The 23014-nt window shown below is 42.5% G+C and overlaps 2 protein-coding genes across 2 annotated transcripts; both read right to left on the minus strand.

Annotated features, from left to right (window-relative positions):
• Positions 1-1855: 1855 nt before the first annotated feature.
• On the minus strand, positions 1856-2708 carry LOC112936410 (arabinogalactan protein 1-like). The gene has a single exon (XM_026020296.2). It carries the CDS (start codon positions 2606-2608, stop codon positions 2183-2185), a length of 426 nt encoding a protein of 141 aa, XP_025876081.1. The 5' UTR covers positions 2609-2708; the 3' UTR covers positions 1856-2182.
• Positions 2709-6954: 4246 nt separating this feature from the next.
• On the minus strand, positions 6955-18316 carry LOC136351927 (isoamylase 3, chloroplastic). Its single transcript, XM_066304388.1, has 24 exons — positions 17860-18316; positions 17707-17767; positions 17544-17618; positions 17118-17275; positions 16542-16635; positions 15682-15918; positions 15502-15606; positions 15205-15309; positions 14991-15125; positions 14804-14890; positions 14382-14439; positions 13938-14001; positions 13394-13493; positions 12759-12859; positions 12359-12410; positions 11470-11532; positions 10866-10955; positions 10700-10772; positions 8815-8894; positions 8625-8729; positions 8426-8524; positions 8121-8182; positions 7902-8013; positions 6955-7488 (listed from the first exon to the last, which is right to left on the minus strand). Exons 1-24 carry the CDS (start codon positions 17976-17978, stop codon positions 7375-7377), a joined length of 2349 nt encoding a protein of 782 aa, XP_066160485.1. The 5' UTR covers positions 17979-18316; the 3' UTR covers positions 6955-7374.
• Between the last annotated feature and the right edge of the window lie 4698 nt (positions 18317-23014).

Below are 23014 nucleotides of genomic sequence, written 5' to 3' on the forward strand. Positions count from 1 at the left end.
GCTGAAATCTCTCTCTCCCCCCCCCCCCCCCCCCCCTCATCACTGAGTGAGAATGTGAGAGAGATCGTCGTTGGCGGCAGGAAAGCCAATTCCCCAATCAGCTGCTTCTTTATGTTTCTTTACAGCTCCAAAGTCAGCAACGCGTGATATGCTAGCTAAGGTCACCCTGCGTTGCGTCCGAGCTGTGTGGCTAGCTTAAGCAAATGCATTACGCTTGTAAAGCGAGCGTACAAGGACCGCTCGCACTAAAAGGCGAGGAGCTGTCAGGTCACAAAAAAAAAAGATGGCGTGGGTGGATCGCATTCAGGCAGCCAGACAATTGGCATCATTCCCCTCAACGTCGATTAGCCCATGAATTGCAAAAACAAGGGCATTACTTAGCTTGGAACGCATGAATTTGACGGCACAGTTGGATCCCGGATTCTAACCGGGCAGAAGCCAAAGCTAGTGAAATGATGTATGGTATTGGTTGCCCTGCACAGCATTCCCTTCCTCCGAAATCATTTGCGTGATCAGTAGTGATAGTAGAAAACAGCGATCACGACACACACATGGCATGGCATGTGCACACGTACCAAGGTATCGTCCCGTACCATCCCTTTCACCACCAACCTGGCTCGTTGAGTCGTTTGTACCATCGTCGTCGGATCACACATCTCATCAGACCGCGCGCTCTACCACTCTGCTTCCGCCGTTCCGCGGCTGTGTTCGATTACACTTGTCGTGGGTGGCTAATTACAGCATGGTTAGTTAGAAGTTAACTTAAAAAACTTAAAACTTAATTAATATGATTTTTTTCAACCAACATTTCTATAAATAACTTTTAAAAGAAAGTATTCACCTCGTTTTAAAATATAAGGGATTTTGTTTCTCCATATTCATGGTTTTATGATATGTCACATCCACCTAAGTTTTAGAACGGAGGGAGTATTATTTAGATTGTTTGGAGAATCGTGCGTGTGAAAAACTAACGAGTACTCCCTCCATCCCTAAATAAATAAAACTATTTAGGTAAAAATGTGACTTTAGCTAGTACAACCAAACTGAAATCGCATTCACATCGATTGTTTTTTTTGGACGTGAGTGAGTAAAAGTTAGAAAAGGAGAGAGAACGAACTACCTAAACAGCTGACGACCCCGCGTTGCATCTGCTGTGCTGCTGCTTGCCGCGCCGCACGCAGCCGTCCGTGACGCTGCCCCCCCCTTTGCTTGCCTACAGCTAAATAAAGCCGCAAGCCGGCACCGCGCGCAAACCGCCGCCCGCACGAAAAGGACGGGAGAAAAAACACAGCAAAAACACCGGGAAACCCACGCGCGCGTCGCGTCGCGTCCGCCTCCGCTCGCGTTGCGCCTCCGCCTCTGCCGTCTGCGGGCTGTCGCTGCCGCGAGGATCGGGCACCACCACCGGCACGTGCCGCGCGGGCCTCGCCTCGTCTCGACATCTCGCCATCGTGCGGCGCCCCCACCGACCGACCCGGTGCCCGTAATCTATCGCTGCCTTTCGCTGCTCCCCAGCTGGCTAGCTACAGGCCTTTTCACCTCACGGGATCGACGCAGCTGAGCGAAAATCCCACCGGAAATGCTGTGAAATACTGCGCCAGCGTACGTACCAATAATTCCTCTTATTTTTAGATGGGAGTATTAAAGGAGATCGACCAGATCTGGAGCACAGTGAGTGCATCATCAGCTCAGATCCATCGGTACAGCAACGGATCGATCGGCTGCAGTACGTGTACATAACCCAAACGAAAACGGGGGCTCAAAGATCTGATCTGCTGGTACGATGATGCTGCAAGGGGTAATGGAGAAAGATTAAAAAAATGGGGTGAGTGCGCTTGGGGAAAATAAAAGAGAGTAAAAAGTCCAAAGTGAAAGGAATATTGAACAACGGGAGATGTATAGTACAATGGAGGAGCAGCACAACACCAACCCAACCAACCAATCTGTCCACGCCACACGCCCACACACCTACTGAATCGAATGCCTGAATGGAAAAAAAATGCCCAAAAAAATGGAAGAAAAAAAAGATAGAGAGAGAAATAAAATAAACAGCTCAACACCACCACCACAGATGAAGAAGGAAAAGGAGGAGATCAGGAGAGGAGGAGGAGGAATGGTGGGTCCCTCTGATGGACGGGTAATAAATTAATGAGGTGGTCGGCGGATCTCATCAGCCTCGATCTCAGTAGAACGCGGCGGCGGCGGCCACGGCGGCGGCGGCGACCCACGCGGCGGCGGGGGAGACGCCGGCGGCGGCGCTGGGGGGAGGGGTCACCTCGGCGGTGGGAGACGGGGCCAAGCCTGCCGGTGACGGGGCTGGTGGCGAGCTGATCTCCGGGGTGGGAGCCGCGGCCGCGGGCACGGGAGCCGGAGCCGAGGCCTTGGGGGCGGGAGCCGGAGCTGAGGCCTTGGGGGCGGGAGCCGGAGCCGGGGGAGGAGTGGCCGGGGCCTGAGCCGGGGGCGCTGACACCGGCGCAGGCGTCGGCGGCGGCGTCGCCGGAGGAGGGGACGCCTTGGGAGCGGGCGTCGGGGTGGCCGCCGGGGCCTGAGCTGATGCGGCGGCGAAGAGCATCGCCATGGCCAAGGCCACGATCTGGAAGCGCGCCATTGGAGTAGAGTGAGAGAGCTAGCTGGTGCTAGGGTTTGGGAGGAGAGTGTGTGCTTGGGGAGAAGGTGGCTACTAGCTTGAGGTGGTGTACTGTAATGGTGTCCGAGACAGTAGAGGTAGGGGAGCTTATAAAGAAGTAGAACTGTAGGAGATGTGGTTTACTACATGAAAAATACAGGTATTATCAGGGGGTTTAGTGCTAATTTTCCAACACTCTCCGTTGGATCGGAATTTGACGGTCGAGATGCAGTTTTGTTGCAGATTGTCGGTTTGGATTTTGCAAGCTTTTAAACCTTTCTTTTCCTGGAGACAGGAAGCTTCATCCGAATCATCCCAAGTGTGTTACGGCCCCATCGTTGGGATTATTGGGGGTATAAGCCAAACAGTATATTTACAAATAAAAAATAATTTGTATATAAAACTTTTATATACTGTTTTTAGCGATCTAAAAACAAAAAACAAAGTTTAAAAAATAAACTACGATGAAAAAACATCTAAAATTAACTCCAAATCTAAGATTAAAAAGTCAAATTTAAGTATAAGAAAAAGATGAGGCTGGAAGCTCCTCAAAATTGTAGAAAATCTTTCTCACATGTTTTCTATCTCAAAAATTGTTTTATATATTTTTGCGTGATTATTGGGGTTGCCTATTATGAATATGGGTGAATTACTAAACGTTTGGTCGGACCTAATTTTAGTTTTTGAAGCTTAGATAAAGAAACTATTTATATAATATTCAAGTGAAAAACTTTTAAAAGTAACTATTTATATAATAATCATAATGTAATTGTATTGTAAATATATTATAATTACAATATAAGTTCTACAAAACTCTCATATTATTAAACAAAAACCAAACCATGCGTAGCCGGTTGGCTAGCGAGGCACATTTTTACCTATGAGGTTGCTGGTTTGACACTCTTAGCCTCACAAGTGACATGGGAATTTTTCTTCCCTTCCCTCCATGAATCTCAACACGATCCAATGATTTAAAGAAAATTTACAAGTCGAAACTTTAAAAAAAATCATACCGTCAATTGTATAGCCATGTGACCGTTTTCCTTTTTGATGATGATAAACGTTGAAAGATTATAGTACCAGCGGTGTTGTAATATTCGAGTACTAATATGTGGACTTCATCAAATTTCACGGCCGATTATGAAATATTCTAGTACGAATAGGTGGACCTTTTCAAATTTCATGAGGGGCAAACAGTGCGCATGTTTTATAGTAGTATGCATGATCTTGATCCAACACTTGTTTTAGTGGAAAGCCTGAATGATTATTTTCATACCAACAAATCTTTATACTGATAATATCGGGAAAAACATTCATGAGACTAACCAGGCTTGACAAATTGCTGGCACGTACTGCTACTGCTCGCAGATAACATAAAACAGTCAAGGTTTGCTTAGTTTATGATGGCACCATCCCAGCTAAGATTAGTTGCCTAACGAAATCCTTTGAAAGGACATGATTGGCTTGGAAACTAATCAATGAAGCCCCATGTTGCATGCATTCTCTAATTTTTATTTGATGAATCTGTAGATGATTGATTGTTATTGCCCTTCTCTCAAAATAATTTGGTTCTTCGAGAGAACAAAATGATGCACAAAACACACCGACATATACTCCTACAAGATTTCAAAAGAAGGAATTGAGTATCTTGCTAGTACCAAACTTATTTCCCAATAATGTACTTTCCTAACCAAGTTGACACATGCACCTTGATTGGTTTACAAGTTCTTCTATTCTCATTTGTGTTCACCAAGATTTTAAAAAGTTCCTTTTCCCCTTATGAAGAATGTGTTCTTACAACAGTGGTACTACAAGATTAGTTTTTTAATAGAACTTCAAATCTTTACCAATTATAATTGATTTTTTCTTTATATATATTCTTGTATGTTGTACGGGAGGAGTGTTGTTATACAATTATTTTCATGCATTTGTAACCAACTCCTAAATAATGATGATTGCTAATTGGTACGTGTTGTTTTTTCGTAAGAGTTTCCCATGTAAAAGAATCATGTATCTGCTGTGTATTTATTTTCATAACATTTCTTGTGTTAGCAATACTAAAAACTTCATCCCAAAGATAAATTCAGTTGTTTCCACTTTCCAACCTAACCGAACCCTCCCAAAACCTTTAGTTCCACTCCCACACAAAACTCAACTCAACCCATAAAGTATATAGTATATCCAAGCTTTTCAAAAAAGGGAAGGTATAGAGTGTTATTCAGTTTCTTCCAACCTAAATCCTTCCAGAACCTAAAACTCTACTCTTTCACAATGTTCAACTTGATCCACAAGATAATTTCAGTGATTTCCAGCCTAACCATACTAAACCTAAACTTCCACTCCATCACAATATTCATATTCCTGAGCAGCGTAAGGTCGTCCTTATTCCAAGCAGGCCCGTTGCAAGAAACCTTGCATTTCAGAGCAACGAACATCACGCGCAATTTGGCATCGCTTCCAACCTTCCGGATTCGACAACAAAATCACAATTTTATTGTTGTCGCACATGATGAGTTGCTACAAATGTTTCGGTATGATCCTTCTAAAAAACAAATTCTTCAGAATGATCCGAAAATATCGTCCATGGAATGATCGACATCGCAATCTGTCCAACTTAACAACCAAATTAAGAACAGCAGATCGATCTTCAAAAGCACGAGTTCGTTCGATCAGTTCTATCAACGTGGGCTATGCCCAGGGTGTAATATTCCAGCAGGGATGTCCAGTGCATGCTACGTGACACCGATGTACCAACTATCCTACCAGGTGAACGTACGACTTCGTGGCGCCGAGCCGGCTACGTGACAACCACAAAGTCTCTGCAAGATCATATAAGTTGTGCCAACATGTTGTCCATGGCCTGTACGCCCATGAAGTCCTGACTGTAGTATGTATGTATATGGTGTGGTACAGTTGGAATATTTCGGCGATGACGCGTGGACGGCGGATGTTAGAGTCTGGTAGAGGTCAGCATACAGGTCACTAGAGTATCTTTATCCCCAAGCATGTTGAGTCGCTCTATTTAGTGATTTGCATAGTGTTTTTTCTTTCTCGATTATACGGAAGATGAATTGTGACTGTGAGTGTGCCCCTAACAAAACGCGAAAAGAGAGGTTGATAGTAAATCTTATCCGTATGTTCGTCATTCCTTTCATGACTTGTTTAGGAATAACCAATTCGTTGGGTGGTTCGAGTATTTCAAAAGGAATAGTACCGAATCTAGATACTTGGAGTTATGAAGGTGTGACATGCATGGGCATATGTTATGTTTTCTTGCTTGTATTTCTTGGCAGCTATCTGACATAAGGTATATTGAGACCTCAAATACCTCACTAAATTCTTATTGAAAAAGCTTGAGTTCAGCTGCTTGGCGCCGGTTAGTAATTTTGAGGAACTTAGGGAGCAAGGCTGGATTTGGATCAACCACACTATCTTCACCTTGACTCGGTACCTAATTAAGCTATTTTCTAGAGCCTAAAACCTCAGGCCGGGCTCCACCAGACAGGGTTCAACCTCTACCAGCAAATTAAGCTGTGTAAAGCTTGTTATCAATTTTATTACTAGCAGTGTAAAGTTTTTAGCAGTTGGTATGATTATGAAGGACTTATATATTCCCCCTGAAAGCCAGTTGGGAAACCAGACTGACATAATTATGCACTAGGGTGGTTCCTTGGTCATTGATGAATGATTAGGAATATTTTCCTAAAGAGGTTGCCAAATTCCATACTCCATAAACTAAAAGGTGGTTAGCACTAATAAAGCGGCTGCCCTTCGACATATATAACTAGCAAATCATAAGGACAGCCCACAGCTTGCAAAGGAGTAGTATGTCCCACCCCCAGGGTCTGGGCCCTTCAGCAACAGGACAGCTGAGCTAAGTACACCGGCCGTTCATTTCCTTCCCCTCTGTTTGGAACCTAGCTGATAGAAGGTGGTTGACAATGATTGAGATAGGAGGGATTTTTACCTGGCTCAGGCTGCACTGTAGGCGCTTGATATTCAGGTGAGATTGGCAGGAGAGGCGAGTTAACCTTTCACATGCCTTGGTTAAGAGCAGCACCGGCTGGCCCAGCTCTGTCAAATGGCCATGTTATCTTGTCAAGTCGAAGCTGGCTCTTCTCTTGGCTGCATTGGAGAACAGGTTGGTGCCTGCCTGGGAACACTGTAGCTTGCCGCCGTTGCACATGTGGAAGCTTTCCCTCCGTACCAACCGGGGTCGCCGTCAGTCGGGAGCCTGCCGCCGCAGCCCGTACCGGGAGGTGCAGGCGCAGAATATCGCAGCCTCTGCATCATGCAAGAAATACACACTGACATATGTTCATACTTCATGGGACTAATAGCATTGTTCCTTTTTTTCATGAATTTCCAGCAAAATAGATGCTGGCATACATTCTCATGGGAGTTGAGTGTTTGATGACACATTATTACGAAACAGGACCTTGATAAATGATAGGGTGACCATAGCCAGGTCACGCTCACATGAAACCGAGACGACACCTCGAGCTTTGCTGCCCCCAGAGGGCCCTAAGCCCTAGCCCATTCATTCCTACAGTAATAACTGGAAGAAATTCCTGAATGCCAAAAGTGGCCTCATCTGCCAAAGCCAACTATGATTCGGCAGTTGTTATTAGACATTCTCTATACCTGTTGCCTTTTTGAAGTGCAGACTGCTAATGTGATCAACCTGTTATTAACCAACCAAGCCAGCATTGGTGGCATTATTTTTATGCTCTCAACTACTAACTTTTCTAAGGCTTTGCCTTGAGCAGAATGGAAGAGTATGGAGCAATTCTGTATTTTGGTCCTGTAAATGGCACCCCTTCTGGTACAATATCATTTGGTGATTCCAGGTTGGTATCCACCTACAAAAAGATTATTAGAGCAGATTTAGAATGACAATAGGAGCGGAAAGGTGTGAGAAAAGAGTGATCAAATCCAGCCAGACCAATCATTGTAAAAATTAAAAGTAGCTAATGAGCAATAAACTCCAAACCAGTTTTAGCAGGATTGCTAGCACAAGTAACAACCGTATACAGCTTTTGGTTGTAGAACTGTATCAGTACTACCTATGTCTATTCCTGAGAAATTTTGTGGAAACTTGTATATCTTCTTTTAAGAGTTGGTATTTGTCCGAGCGTCTAATGTAGTAAAATTCAGAATGAGTACTGGCAGCACTTCTACATATTTAGAAATTACAACCACACCATGCTAGGATTATGTAGGAATTTACTTTACTATACGTAAGAAATTTAGCAATGCTGAAAAGTATCCATACCACACGGTTCCAACATTTATGGTGTGGTGGTGGGGGAATTACAGCGTCCACAAAATAGTCATGTGCATTGAATGCCAAATAGATATCTCCACCAGAGTTGTGATCATGTACTCTACAGTAAAATGGCAATGAAAGTCAGAAGCCAAGAATTTGGATTTTGGAGCATCATAAACAAATACCATAATAAGGTGCATAAACGAAAGTGATCAACAAACTTACGTGAATGCCAAAAATTTGCTTTCCTGGTTCTCCCAACAATCCTCGTGCCAGGTGACATCGTTCTACCAACAAGGAAGATCACAATACAATGAAGAACATTTGAGACGAAAAAAAAACTAAGAGATGCAACTGCAAAAGCTGCAAAGTGTATATTTGCTGTATTATACTATTCTAATCAGACTTGACTGAGAAAATATACTTGGAATTTCGACAGACACCAGCAGCTATTTTTTGAGAAGATGATGAAATGATTGTCTTCAATAAACCAGTTAATTGCAATGATAGCACTTCTAGGTATTACTTACTTTATTAAGAAACCTGTCTCGTCTTAATATTGGGTTGCTGTGACGAAACTTTATCATCTCTGAGAAAAACCTGAAATGGCCATCTCTTCTTTGTTCCAACTATATTCACATGGATTCGGAGAAAACAAATTATATATAGATCTGCCAAATTCATAAACATATTCCTGGTTGAAAACTAAAATAGTTACGGTAATGCAACCTGTTCCCATTGGAAATTATTAATGCAAGTATCATGTCCATAGCTATTGTTGTTCCCATAACGTGTATGACCATATTCATCGCCCATCAACATCATTGGGGTGCCCTGATATATGAAAATGGTGATTATGTGATAAGTTTATACATGATGCACACATAAAATAAACTGTAGGTTACTTCACAATGTTTACCTGAGAAATCATTAAAGCTACATGGAAGTTTTTCATTTGTCTTGAACGCAGACTTAACACATTCAGATCATTTGTTTCTCCTGTTACAGAACAAGAGCATCAATTCTAACATCAAACATTTCGCATAGCATTAGGTTAAAAATAAGGGTTAATTGGATCCATGCCACTGCAAATGTGGCAAATCAAAAAAATGCCACACATATTCGCGTTATCGGCTGGATGCCACTGCAAATTTTTAAAATAAGAACCATGCCACTCCATCACGATTTCCGTCCTCCTCTCTCTCTCTCTCACTTCTGCTGCCCCCGGACGCGTGTGAGCAGCTCAACCACCGGAGTCGAAGCCGATGAGGCGCACGCGACAAAACGCATCGGCTTCACGCGGCAAAACGGAGAAGAGGATGGGGAGCTGGCGCGACGGCTGGCACGGGCGGAGGACAGCCCGGCGCGGTCGCGGCCGGGCCTGACGGGGTTCGGCGCGGAATGGAGCTCAGGCAGAAACACCCAACAAGCTCAGGGAGTAGCTAGCTAGCTGCTACAGATGCAGCGCGCGAGGCTAGCTAGCTAGCTAACTAAACCAATCAACATACAACCATCGATCTTTGCCGCCGCCGACGAGCACGGTCGCGGAGGGGCATGGCCGCCGCCGAGGAAGGTCACGGAGGCGGGCGCGGGCGTAGCCGCCGCCAGCGAGGACGCTCGCGGGGAGGTCGGGGAGGGGGCATAGCTGCTGCCGAGGACGGCCGTGGAGGCGGACGCGGGCATAGCCACTACCGGCGAGGACGGTCGCGAGCGAGGCCGCCGCCGCCGACGAGGACGCTTCGCGGGGAGGTCGCGGAGGGGGCGCAGCTGCTGCCGAGGATGGTCATGTGGAGAGAGGAGATGGGCGTCGGCAGCACTAGTGACAAAGCTTGGGGCCAACAGCGGCGGAGTTCGAGGCTCGACGCCTCCTCCATCGGCAGCAACGACGAGCGGCCCTCCTCGCCAGATCTGGGCGGAGGCGGTGCGGCTCGTCGACGACCACGACGAGGACAGCAACGGCGGCGGCGGCTCCCGAGCTCTCCCGCGCAGATGAGGTCAACGGCGGCGGGTCCACCGCGGAAATGGTCAACGACGACGGCTGCAACGGTGGAGAGAGAGGAAGTCGGCGAGGAGGTCGCGGAGGGGCGCGGGGAGCGGACGCGGGCACGACCGTCGCCGGTGCCGTGCTGCCATCCACCACCGTGCTGCCGTGCCGCCGTGCGCCGTGCTGCCATCCGCGCCCGCCTTCGTACTGCCGTGCTGGTGCTGCCGTCGAGACGAGGACGACGAGAGGACGAAGACGGAGACGGCGGAAAATGTGACGGATTGGACGGAAATCGTGATGGAGTGGCATGGTTCTTATTTTAAAAATTTGCAGTGGCATCCAGCCGATAACGCAAATATGTGTGGCATTTTTTTGATTTGCCACATTTGCAGTGGCATGGATCCAATTAACCCTAAAAATAATTATTTCTGATTCAAAGAGGGATAGCCATCTATGGTTGCATTTGGAAAGTTCTGCACAGCTCATAGAGCTATTTGGATCCATCTTGACATTGAAGCTTCACTACTAGGGGCAATCTTTTAGTTCTGTTGAATTACAAGACATTAAATTTCAACAAAATCAATACAAGACACTAAATTTCAACAAAATCAAACTATGTCATTCTCTTTATGACTATACCTTTAATTCATACAAAGGGTTGTTTTAATAATAAACTCGACCAAGTTTTCTATCTTTACAGTACCCTACATCAGTCAGATGTATCAATTTGATGGGATATGAAAATAAGCATCTTTTTGCAGTTTCATGGAATCATGATTTCAATGTACAAAAGAAAATAGATATTCGGTAAAGCAGGTACCTTCAACACCACAGTTCCAGCTAAAGTTGTCATTGCATCCATCACAGCCACCTTCTCCATTAGCATCATTGTGCTATATGATTTTGATAAAAAGAAGGCAGATTAGCATACACTTCACAGTATAAATAAATGATCTTAACTAAACTGCTTAGCTTACTCCAGTTACCTTTAAGTTGTAAGAAACAAGGTCACATAAAGTAAATCCATCATGTGCAATCACAAAATTTACACCATGGTAAGGCTTCCGCTCGTTCACCTGCCACATCAGGTGAATTTTATTTTACATATTTTTGTTTCTTGACAAAAAATAACTGAGTCTGAACCCCTTCAGTGTAACAGTAGTTCTTAAAAATTTGTCCACAGAGGTTCCTTACACATCCTCACAAAATGAAATAATAGGTGGCATCATACCATACTGTGTTTTGCACTATCAAATGGTATGTCACTAGACCCTGAATACATTTATATCCATTAAACAATTGGATACTGGAGAAATCCTACTGAACTAACACAATTGACATGATAGAATTTGGGGCACGCTAAATGTTGATAATGACCTATGCTCTAACAGTGATACAAAAGTAACAAGCATGTAATTAAACCTAAACTTATTAGCAATAACTTTGGAAGCCGCTCTTGTTTGGAAATGGATTTTTATTTTATTTATTTTGTGTGTGTGGGGGGGGATCAAAGTTCAAAAACAAGCGATATCCTAAGCAAATGGATAAAAAATAACAGTAAAGGGAAAATAACATCTAAAAGAGGGGGACCTGATAGAGATCAGCAGATCCAGACACACGAGTCGCAAACACCCCCTTCATACCAGGGTCACCCTGAGAAACAACTCCAAATGTTTAGCAGCATCCAATCAGTCATTCGGTCGTTATTATAGAAACAAGAATAAAAGAACACAAACAGAAGAATTCTCATGGCTATGCTAGGCAAGCACTGATAAAATGCAGAATGTTCAGTAAATTCAGATCTTCAGTTGAAAAAACTCACTGATGTTTGAAATGGTTAAAAAAAATTATGCTCAAGTTCTGAAGGAGATCATCTAAATATTTGGCTCAAGAATGGAGTTATGGATAGCCAAGATCAGAGTTTGGGAAACTGCAGCCACCTAATTCTACCCCTATGTTTCAGTAACCTGGTAATCTTTACACAACTGGTACAGAGCTATTGCATAAAAGTATGTTGCCATTTTCTCAAATAATATGCGGAACTGTGATCGTATGCTTCAGAATTGCCCATTAAATTAAATAAAATACTGATTTTGCAAGGGTACTGATCCTATATCTAGTTAAACATTTAACAAAATCTCCATGTTTCCTAGCCATTGGCTGTTCCACAATAACCTAAGTTTGCCGCTAATGTTCATACACCATCAAGGACAATTAAAACTAAATATAGGTACAGTGAGAAGCTAAACTTCATTAACATGCTCAGTAAAATAACTATCCTATGGCATGGTTAATTAAAATACTCTGGCAGAAAGGGATGAGGCAAGGGAATGATAGATTAGCATAAGGGCATAACAATCCTATTCCTCAGCAGTAATTCCTGATATACTGCCATGATGAAATCTCTACCATAAATTGCAGGTGAGTACAATTTTTCTTATCTGTATTTTCTAAAAAATCTTCTCTCCCGGCATATTACCTTAATAAATCTTCGAAGATCATCTCTGTATTTGCCGTTCCATTCAGCCCACCTGCAAGAGGAATGTTAAACATGATCACCATACCTTTAAAAATAAATGAAACTCATTATAGAATAACTGATCTGTGTATGCATGGTAGGGAAAGGTCACTGAACCGCACAATGAAGCATGTTTGCCAAGTCCAATGAGAAAAGTGATACTAGCAATAATTCTCTCATTTCAAGAATTCAGTTGTTAAGTACTTTAGGAATGAGCATCTCAGCATGATATTATCCATAACAGAAAATAGTTACTGTTTTGTGTTACTGTATCACCAAATCTTTAGTCCTAAAAGAAGCAAGGATAAAACATCTATACCACCAAATTCTTTTTATAGAAATATAGAAGTGTTCAAATCACCTGTCCCAGTTAGGGAAACGCCCTACGAGATAAAGGCCGCCGCAATCCCAAGGTTCAGCAATGATCTTACATCTAGATAATACAGCATCTTTGGCAATTTCCTACAACCAAATAAATTAATATGAAGAAACATAAAAGCCACTAGTCTCGATACATCAACGTGAGTTGTATGACCAGAGATTGATGGATTAGGATTTAGATGGTCTTGAAAAGGTGGAATTTGTCATAAATACAATTTTCTAACGTTTGAGGGGGGTCACTAAAAAAACTTTCAAATGAACCTCAAGAGCCCTACATCTAGTCCATACTGTATCTTATATAGCTGCCCACATTGCAAATTTTCATGATTGCATTCCTGTGAGCTTGCACTAGATATGTATTCAATGAACAAAACCATGCAAACAAGAAAACAATCAACAATAGTGCAAAGTTGATTAGAATTGATTGCTGGAAGTTCAGTACTTCAGTACATCATAATTTGCATCCAATCATCCATATAATGTAACGTACGGGTTGTTTTTACATGAAATCTATTAAATTCACTTATTTAGACAAACAAAATTCGGTCTGCACAGGCTTGGTAAGCAGCCATACATATTTAGTGTTCAAACCTAAAGTCTGCATCTACATTATACCTTGATGAGTGGAGGTGCATCAAGAGGACAACCATCTGGTCCACGACAAAGAACACTTGCAAGGTCAAATCGAAATCCATCTATGTGATACTCCTCAACCCTTGATGCATTAAAACAAGCATGGAGATTAGAAATGACATTTGAAATATGACAAAACCATTGTCAAAGAGAAAATAAAAATGCATGCTATAATTCAGTTATTTGTATAAAAATAACTGTTTTTGTTGCAGTTTCTGGCTATCTTGTTTTCCAAGGTTCACAATAAGACATAGCCATGAACTATCTCTCATATATCAACTGTCTTGCTACAAGCCAAATAGCTACAAGCATGTGCTATAGCCTAGAGGAAATTTTGAATAATTTTAGGCTGTCGATACATCATCTTGGTCTGATCATACCAACATGAAAGCTCAAATCGATATAGATATTTTTTGACACTTGATTATGAATAATGCCGACATAGTCAAGATGAAACAAAGAAATATGGATGAATCTACACACAATTGGATTTATGAGAAAAATCTTAGCTGCAAGTTGTCCATACCAGTGTCTCAAGCTGTCAAGAATGAGCTCCTTGACAACAGGATGGTTGCAGTTCAGTGTATTCCCTAGGTTGAACCAAAACATACCGTTAAGACTTAAAAGTGAAACAATTACACTTTCAAAATTTTGAACAAATCATGTGATATGTAAGTATCTAGTCATTAAACATGTTAGATCAGCAAGATACACAAGCAGTAATTTCAGAAATAAATCATAGCATTTTTCTTAAAAGTAACCAGCTGTAAAGCTGTATAAATAAAGGCTTAACAGAAAATATAATTAATAATTTGGTATTTGGATGTCCATAGGTAAAACTGAGATATATTACATCCTTTAAGGTCTTAAGCAAAAGCAGAATTAGTATTAGATTGCAGTAAAAACAGTTATTGATATAGAGTAAAGTCCCAAATAAATTAGTATACGAGTACAGGAACCATGGTTTTACCGCAGCCTGAGAAGTTCAGTAGTTCAGCATTTTTGTTCAGGTCTAACATGTAATAGACCTGCAAGAACAGGACATCTTTTTATATAAATTCGTCAAAAACCTGATAAGCAAATTTAACCCAACAAAACCTGGTGGTTAGGTGGTGCCCGTGATAATTTAACCTGGTGAAAGCACTTTGAGCATCTTAAGTCCTAAACAGGATTAAACTAACTAGGTAAACCACGTCATCAAGCCAAAACAGTTGTTCGGCATGACTGGTGTTGCCAACTTGCCAAGAACAACAAAAAAAGTCGGGCTACGCTAACCTAGCTGCATTGGAATTAGCTAACCTAGTTTTTTAACCCCTAAGTGCAGTCTGGTCGAAAGAACAGGTGGAAGCATATAGATGCTCTTTTTGGCAACAAAACAATTAGAAAGTTCACCTTGTTATCAATGCCACGGAAAGAAGTCATATACGGGTGAGCATCATCCGCCTCATTTGTATGGTTGTAAACAACATCCAGAATAACCTGCACAAAATGGTGATGCCATTATATGTATTTTATCCTGGCGGTGCATGAAATTAACAATGATCAGTAAAATCTGCTGGTATATATTGAGTTTGGATACCTCTATGCCAGCTTTATGCAATTCTTTGACCATCTGCTTGAGCTCTTTGGAAGCAGCCACTGGTCCACCACCGGCACTAGCATAACGGCTCATGGGTGCAAAAAAGTTTATCGTAGAATAGCCCCATGTATTGACCTTTCAATTGAGAAGAGAGAAAGTCACTCTGATGGTGACTACGATGGATATTAAGCATGGATAAAGTGTATAAGTTTACCATGTGGTCCCTTGGGTTGGGGTACCTCTTGAATTCCAGCTCATCATACTCAAAAACAGGAAGTAGTTCCACTGCATTAACGCCAAGTTCCAGCAAATGAGGGATCTATGAAACCAAAACTATTTCATGTGTAAGTCACAAGCAATAGTCACAGAAATGCGAAGGAAATCAGCCTCTTAAAGTGGACAGGGTAACTAAACTCGATGATAAAAATAAGAAATTTAAGAAAGTAATAGGGAAATCTTCTAAATACAAACAAATAGTTGTGTTCATAAACAAACAAAAAATGGTACTTACTTTATCAATGAGACCAAGATAGCTTCCACGAGAAGTCGAATCAAGGCCACTTGACTCATCCGCGGTGAAAGCACGGACGTTCATTTCATATATGACTAGATCTGCCTAGATTAAAGAAACAAAAAATTGAGAACTTCATGTTTGGAACATCTTGTCAATCCTACCAAATGATAATAGTACCTCAGGCAAATTCGGAAGCCTGTAGTCATCACCCCAATCAAAAGGAGAGCTATCAAAATCATATGTTCCAAAATGCTGGCTTGACTTCTCTTCAGCAACCCCAAAGTACTTTCGACCAGAAACTAATTTTGCATAAGGGTCCAGAAGAACAGTGCTGCTATCAAATCTATGGCCTTGGTCCCATCCTTGAGGGCCACCAACACGATACCCATAAAGAACACCAGAAGCAGGCAAGCCCTGGAAGTCATAGAGAAGATTTCTTTAAGGTTGTACAGTTTTAATGAAGCATAGAAATAACAAAAAAAAATGCAGCATATATGCATAGCAAATTACATACAAGAAAAACAGGTGAAGATTATTCCTTCCATGACTACTATATAATAGATGGACAAAAATATTGAGTCAGGCACTCAAACAAACAGAGGTGAAAGCATCCTAGAAGTGAGGCAATGAACTAGCCAAGATTACCATTCAGCACTTCTTCCTTTTAGTGGAGATAAACAAGTTAGCATCACAAAGCCAACGTTTTGGCCAAATCAGGAATATTATTTCAGTACTGTTCCTCTCAAATTTGAGCATTTTTAAAAGAATGGTCATGAGTTCTAACAATAAATAAATGAGATGAGCACCCAAATCAGTCCTTTAGGACTCAAATCGGTGGAAGGGCTCCATACCATGAACACATTGTAAAATGAAGTTTCACTTTGAAGAATATGAAACATTGTAACTATAATCAAAATATGTATCAGATGAATACTCAATTCAACTTGTTGCAAGAAAGTTATCCACAGTGATTTGTCGATGTATATAGAATGATACTCTTACTTTAAAATGTACCCACAAAAATTCTATGACAGTACCTCCACTATCACATGCCATATATCCCCAGTTTTGTTCTTCTGCTGGTCTAAAACAAACTCGACAACATCTGCACCTTTCTCATCTTCAGTTCCCCTGAGGAACAGTTTAGAGTGAGAATATTAGATAGAGAATGTAACATGTTACCGTGGAAAGGACAAGCTAAAATTACAGGTTAATCTGTAAGAGATTATTTCAAGTTTTCAACCAGGCTTACACTCCAAATCAACTCACGATATGGTAGTCTGAAAAACAGAAAAGTAGTTTTCCTTTCGAGCGTCAAATTTGAAAAATGAATTCAAAATTTCATAGACTCTATGTCAAAGGCATAACAACTGCTTAATATCGTGTAGTAAGGTCATGAAAAACAAGTTTGCCATATCTCGTAAGAGTATGAGACCTAAAGTATGTTGAGCAAGTTCATAAAAAGATGACAGCAAGGAGATAGATGACATGCAACAAAACTGCCAGTTGCCATAGTTGAGACTTTAAGAGACCAGAACCCACAGGTACACATATAATCAGAAAAAGAAAAACCAGTAAGGTCACAACAGTTTTAGGAAAAGGTAAAGCTATACCTCCCAGGAAGCTTTAAGCAGAGAATGACAGAAGAAGCATGCTGAGAGAAAAGTGCGAAGTTCAGCCCGCCTTCAACTTGAGACACTCCTAATGGGAAGGCTTTACCAGAGGAATATTTAAATGGCATTTCAGTATCAGACATTGTACATCCTCTTTCCTGTGGTTACATAATTAAAAATAAGGAAAGGAGAAGGTGAACACAAAGTTAGAAAAACAAGACAAAATGGCACATCCTAGAATCAGAAGCAAAATTAAAAGAGATGGCAAAATGTGGCATGATCCAGTTTATAGATACAGAACATGTTTGCATGGAGCTGGGAACATACAAACATACCATGATTGTGTCAAGCATTGCGATCCCTAAAAACGTACATATGGATCAAATCATAATATAAAGGCCAGCAACTGCAAGCTTGGTGAGATACCTCGGTCATGCTTCTCCCAGCGTTCCCGTTCTGAGCTCTCGCCGTGGTGCTTCGTACAGAATCAAATCGCCTAACCTACACCAGCCACCAATTACGCTCGGATCATTACACCCAAATCAACATGGAAACGAGGCATCGACGCAACAGAGATAGAGACACCTGCCTTCTCAGAACACGCTCTGAGCCCAGACGCGTCCCCGAAGCCGATCGTCGCCACACCCACACTGCACTCAGGATCACCATGCGCAGAATCAGAATGCCGCCGCCTCAAAAACCGAGGGAAAAATGCGGAGGCGAGGGAGAAACACACGCTCACCGGTTCGTACTCGCGACGGAGCGGCGAGCCGGGCGGAGCGCGATGCCTCGACGAGCTGTCACGGCGGCGGCGGAGGAGGAGGAACCCAGCGGGGCGCGATTTATACCAATGGAATCCATCCAAAATGGGGACGGGGCGGAGCGACGGGTGGGGGGGAGATCCGGGACGGGGACACGGGTGCCTAGTTATAGGGCGCGCGCTCCAAGAGGCTCGCGTCGCGAGCGGCTCTCGAAGAGAGGAGAGTGGAGGAGACTGGAGAGAGAGAGAAAGAGAGAGAGAGAGAGAGGCGGATGGGGGAAGAGGACGAGCCAACGAGGAGGAGGCGGAGGAGACGGTGATCTCGCATGGGGGGAAGCGCGCGGACGGACGGGAGAGCGGGGGTGGTGGGAGTGGGACACGCGGTGGAGCGGAGCGGCCACGGTGGACAGTGGTGGATAGAGAAGTGGACGGACGAGACGGTTTCTCTCTCGGTCGCGGCCATCCCCATGGACGAGATGACCGCGAGACGGTTTCAATGTGTCATCTCGTCATGCGCTTCTCGACTGCCCCTCCCCGTCGCGTGACACGCGGTTGCTGCTTTACGTGTGAGCTGGGACGTCACCTTTCCCACGGAGGCGGCCCATGTACTGGAGGTGCGATAAATGGGCCGTGCCCATGGTTGCGCTGCCTCTTGTACACAGGCCCAATCCTCAAACTCCCCAACTCGACAAAATGGTGGGCTGATGGGGTATGAATTTTCACGCCGATGATGACATTAGAAATAGTGTCTAGAAAATTTAAGTCATGTTAGTAAACCAAATTTATTTACATAAAACTTTTCCCTTCTCTCTCTTAAGGCACCTTTAAATCACATGAATGAAAAAAGGAGGAATAGAAAAAATATAGGATTCTGACATAAATATAAGTGTAAAACAGAGGATTTCGAAACACAGGAAAAACATATGAATGACTGTTGAAAAACACAGGAATTTGAGGAGAGATAAAGACTCAAAGGATTTCTTCCATGAGGTAGAATCTCTTGTTAAAATTCCTCCAAAACTTGTATGAGAAGAGACATTCCATAGGAATTTTATAGGATTTCATAGGATTCATTCCTTTGATTCAAAGGGCTTTGTAGGAAAAAATCCTATAGAAATAAAATTCTCTAAAATTTCTATAAATTTCCTCTAAATTTCCTATAAATTTCCTTTGAATTAAAGGGGGCCTTAGTAAATTTCATGACACGTTGTCACTTTAACATATGTGACATTAATGAAAATGATATACATATGACGTTGCCGTTGACCAAAGCAACAAAGAAAGCCTCACACGGTAGATGATTCACGCCATGATAAATCTTCGTATACGCTTGTTAGCTGTGTTTATGCCGTAACACGGCCAGATAGTAATCAGATGGCACCATCGTACATATAGCAGGATTCCTCATTTAATGAGATTGAAACTCTTGGCATAATTCTAGATCCAAGATTTTATAAAGCTAGGTATTTCTAGTTCCACAAATCCTTATATCTGAATCTACTATGTCAGTGATACGGAACCGGGGGTATCAAGCTCAGAGAGAGAAGGCTCCCCCTGGTACCCACGTGGCACTCCCCCGAGGTAGGACGGCGGCCGCCCCCTCCATGCCAAGGGTCGCATGACGCCGCATGTGCAGGGTTAGGCGGACGACCCCAATGCTTACCTGACCACATTTAAGGTGGTGTGAGCGGGCATGCTACGCCGCATCAAATACAACGTGTAGTGCACCTGATCGATCTATGACTGGTCTGTGACGAGTCGAATGACCGATACGACTAGGGTAGTGCGCCTGCGCACTGGTTGCATGTCAGGTGGCACGCCGCCGCCTGACATCTCCTGTCACATCATGATGATGAGAGGTTGCTTTGCCTCTCATTACAGCCAGAGTTGATTCATCTAACCCAGCCAGAGCAGGATTTTCGTTTCCCGGTGCAAGTAAGGACCCAAAAGTCTTCCCCCATTAAATGGTGAATGACATGCGTGTCCCCCCATGTCAGCCAAATAGAATTGACGGGCCCCATGCCGTGGCGGACGTGCGAATGGCTTCTGAGGCAAGCAACAAGACGTGCATTTAACGTGATTATCCTCCCTTTCCCCTAGGCAAATTTATAGGCCCATGTAGCAGCCCCTTAAGATATAAAAGGAGGTCCAAGCCTAGTGGGGGAAGAGAGATTGGTTCTTTGGCTAACTCACGTTTGGTTCTCATTGGCTCAAAGCCTGAATTTCTTAGTCGATCAATCAAGCACAGGAGTAGGGCATTACACTTCTTAGCGGTCCAAACTTGTATAAACCGTTTTTGTCTCATCGCTCTCGAGGGGCCCGAGGCCCTCTACACCACACATCTCACCGAGTTCTCGATTTTCACCCGCTGCCCCAGCCGAACTAACAAGGGGGGCCTCACTGTCCCCCACTTGAGGAGTTCACCCTCCGATGTACTATTACATGCATAGCAATTGGATAAATAAATTTGTTCTTATTCTAGATGAAACTTTAAATTTTAAACCACTATGAATATACAAACATCAAATATACCGTGGATTTGATAACTGGATCTCTGTCAAATAAGGTCAAATGAATCCTGCACTAGGAATAAACCTATGTTAATTTCATTTTGCAATCAGTAGTAGTGTTCTTTTTACTATGATTCCCAACCATTTTTAGGTGGTCGTATTTGGTCTGTGCGAAAAAGGCCGAGGGGAGTGAATGCAACAGGACACGAAGATATGGCTCGATCAAAGAGTTGAATGCACGGCAATCGAGTCGGCTGTATTTTTCTATATTTTTTTCCGAACTACTCCCGAGATGGTCGGTGCATGCGTTGGTAATTGTCTCAGGCGTGTTCGGTGGTGGTGTTACCTTTTTTAAAAAAAGATTAATTTAATTTTTTAAGCAACTTTCATATAGAAACTTTTTGCAAAAAAACGTACCGTTTAGCAGTTTGAAAAGTGTGCGCGTGGAAAATGAGCGAGATGGGTTAGGAAAAGGGGCATCCGAACAGACCCCAGAGTTGTTGTGTTCGGTTCTCTCGGTTGAGAACTCACTCTCCCACATGTAAAACGGAGTAATTTATTAGCATATGATTAATTTAGTAGTATTAGTTATTTTAAAAAAAATAGAATAATATGATTTTAAATCAACTTTCATATATAAAATTATTTGCAAAAGATGAAAAAAAAACGTGCACTCGGAAAATGAGATATGTGAGTTGGGAAAGTTAATAACCGAACTCAACCGCAGTTTAGTACATAGCAAATTACAAGTTTCAAATTATCCATAGTCAATTAATATCCAATTTATACAATATTTACCTATAAATATATATTACACTATTAATACTTTGTCTTACCTATCATACACACATTGTGTCTTAAAGTCCGTACTATAAGGGAATATACTATGTTTATCCAAGCACAAACTCCAAGATACTGCGTAGGACTACACGATGAGGTGGGGGAGAGAAGAAAGATGAGAGAGAAATAATCACCTCTCATGTAAGAGGTAACCCTTACACAAACTTCAATAAGCATGTGAGAGTGTTAAAAATATTGGGGATTGTATGATAAATATAACATATTGTATATGTTACCTCTTAATTTAATGGTATATGTTATCTATGAAATGAGATGTGATAGTCCATTGCTCTTCTCTTTTATCTTTTATCTTCTCGATACGTGTTTATAACTGGTTTATAGTATGCTATTGTACCTGGTCTTGGACCGGAATGGGCACCTTGTTTTGTGAGTGTTTTTTCTTTTACTCATGAACTTTCATTTCTTAGCCAACGTCAACCTTGTTTTTGAGACTATGGCCCCGTTTAGTTCCAAAAAACATCCCATCAAAATTTTGGACACCTGTATAGAGCATTAAATGTAGATTAAAAGAAAAACTAATTGCACAGTTAGGGGAAAAATCGTGAGATGAATCTTTTGAGCCTAATTAGTCCATGATTAGCTATAAGTGTTACAGTAACCCACATGTACTAATGACGGATTAATTATGCTTAAAAGATTCGTCTCGCGGTTTCCAGGTAAGTTATAAAATTAGTTTTTTCATGCGTGTCCGTAAACCCCTCCCGACATCCAGTTAAACGTCTAATGTGACATCCAAAAATTTTCATTTCGTGAACTAAACAAGCCCTATGAATCGTATTTTTGGCAAAATTTCCACCCCACTGACGTGGTGTTGCTCCGCGGCCGCGCCAACCACGGGCTTTTTTTTTCCGGTGGGGAGCAATGGTTTATACGTACACAACCATAGTAGTACCATGGGCTTCAAAAGTCTACTTCTTGTACTCTTTTTTGGTCCTCTATTTTCATAGCTCCTGATGTAAGAATTTTTAGAGCCGGATGTCCGTAGCTCTATATAAATTCATAAATTTATATCTACGATTACGTTGATAATATTTTGATAAGTTATTTTATATCATTTTTAATATAATTTTAAATTTTAAACAATTACAATTTAACATAAAAACTTCAAATCCATTTGAGATCTAGAGTTGTGTCAAACAAAGCCTTATTTTCTCCTCTATATCATATTCCAATTCTTTTTTTCTAAGGGGACAAGCAGGGAGTTAGTACAATTTACTATAGAAGAAGAGAGTTGATCCAGTTTATAAGGAAAACCGGACCCAAAAACCTTACAACGGCATGGTTAATTTATGGAAAACCGGCGAAAACCCCAGCATTGATATACTGAACCTAAAACTAAGAACAACAGTCCAGCAAGGGATAAAACTCCTAAAACGAAGCCTTCAAGAAGGACACGCCGACAGAACGACGACATCGTTCGATCCTAACGAATCTAAGGTTTTCACCCGGAGAAATCCCTTGATGTGGAGTTTGAACGAGGGCTCCAATAGCAACGCCTTCAAAAAGGTAAACGTCACCCAAGGGAGTCGTCGTTGGTAGCATCGGCAAGCCGAGCAAGGCTTTCACCTCAGAGTCCCATCCAAATATAGCGTCTGCGTCGGAAGCCACCAAATGCCACCTGCACACGGGGTACCTGTACTATGCACACAACCACCTGCACAATGGCCGGACAAACGTCATTGATGACCTGCTCAGCCACCTCGCCGGACTGATGGAGCACCACTAAACTGCAGAGCTCGTCGGCACCACCGGACCATCGGCGCCAC

This window comes from Oryza sativa, chromosome 9 (genome assembly GCF_034140825.1).
Source record: "Oryza sativa Japonica Group chromosome 9, ASM3414082v1".
NCBI classification, from domain to species: Eukaryota; Viridiplantae; Streptophyta; class Magnoliopsida; order Poales; family Poaceae; genus Oryza; species Oryza sativa.

Coding starts and splice junctions, on each gene's coding strand:
- LOC112936410 (XM_026020296.2), bottom strand. CDS start 2,608: ATGGCGCGCTTCCAGATCGTGGCCTTGGCCATGGCGATGCTCTTCGCC.
- LOC136351927 (XM_066304388.1), bottom strand. CDS start 17,978: ATGGATTCCATTGGTATAAATCGCGCCCCGCTGGGTTCCTCCTCCTCC. Junction 14,440..14,803: donor TCCGTGGCATTGATAACAAG/GTGAACTTTCTA, acceptor CTGTTCTTGCAG/GTCTATTACATGTTAGACCT. Junction 8,183..8,425: donor GAGACAGGTTTCTTAATAAA/GTAAGTAATACC, acceptor CCTTGTTGGTAG/AACGATGTCACCTGGCACGA.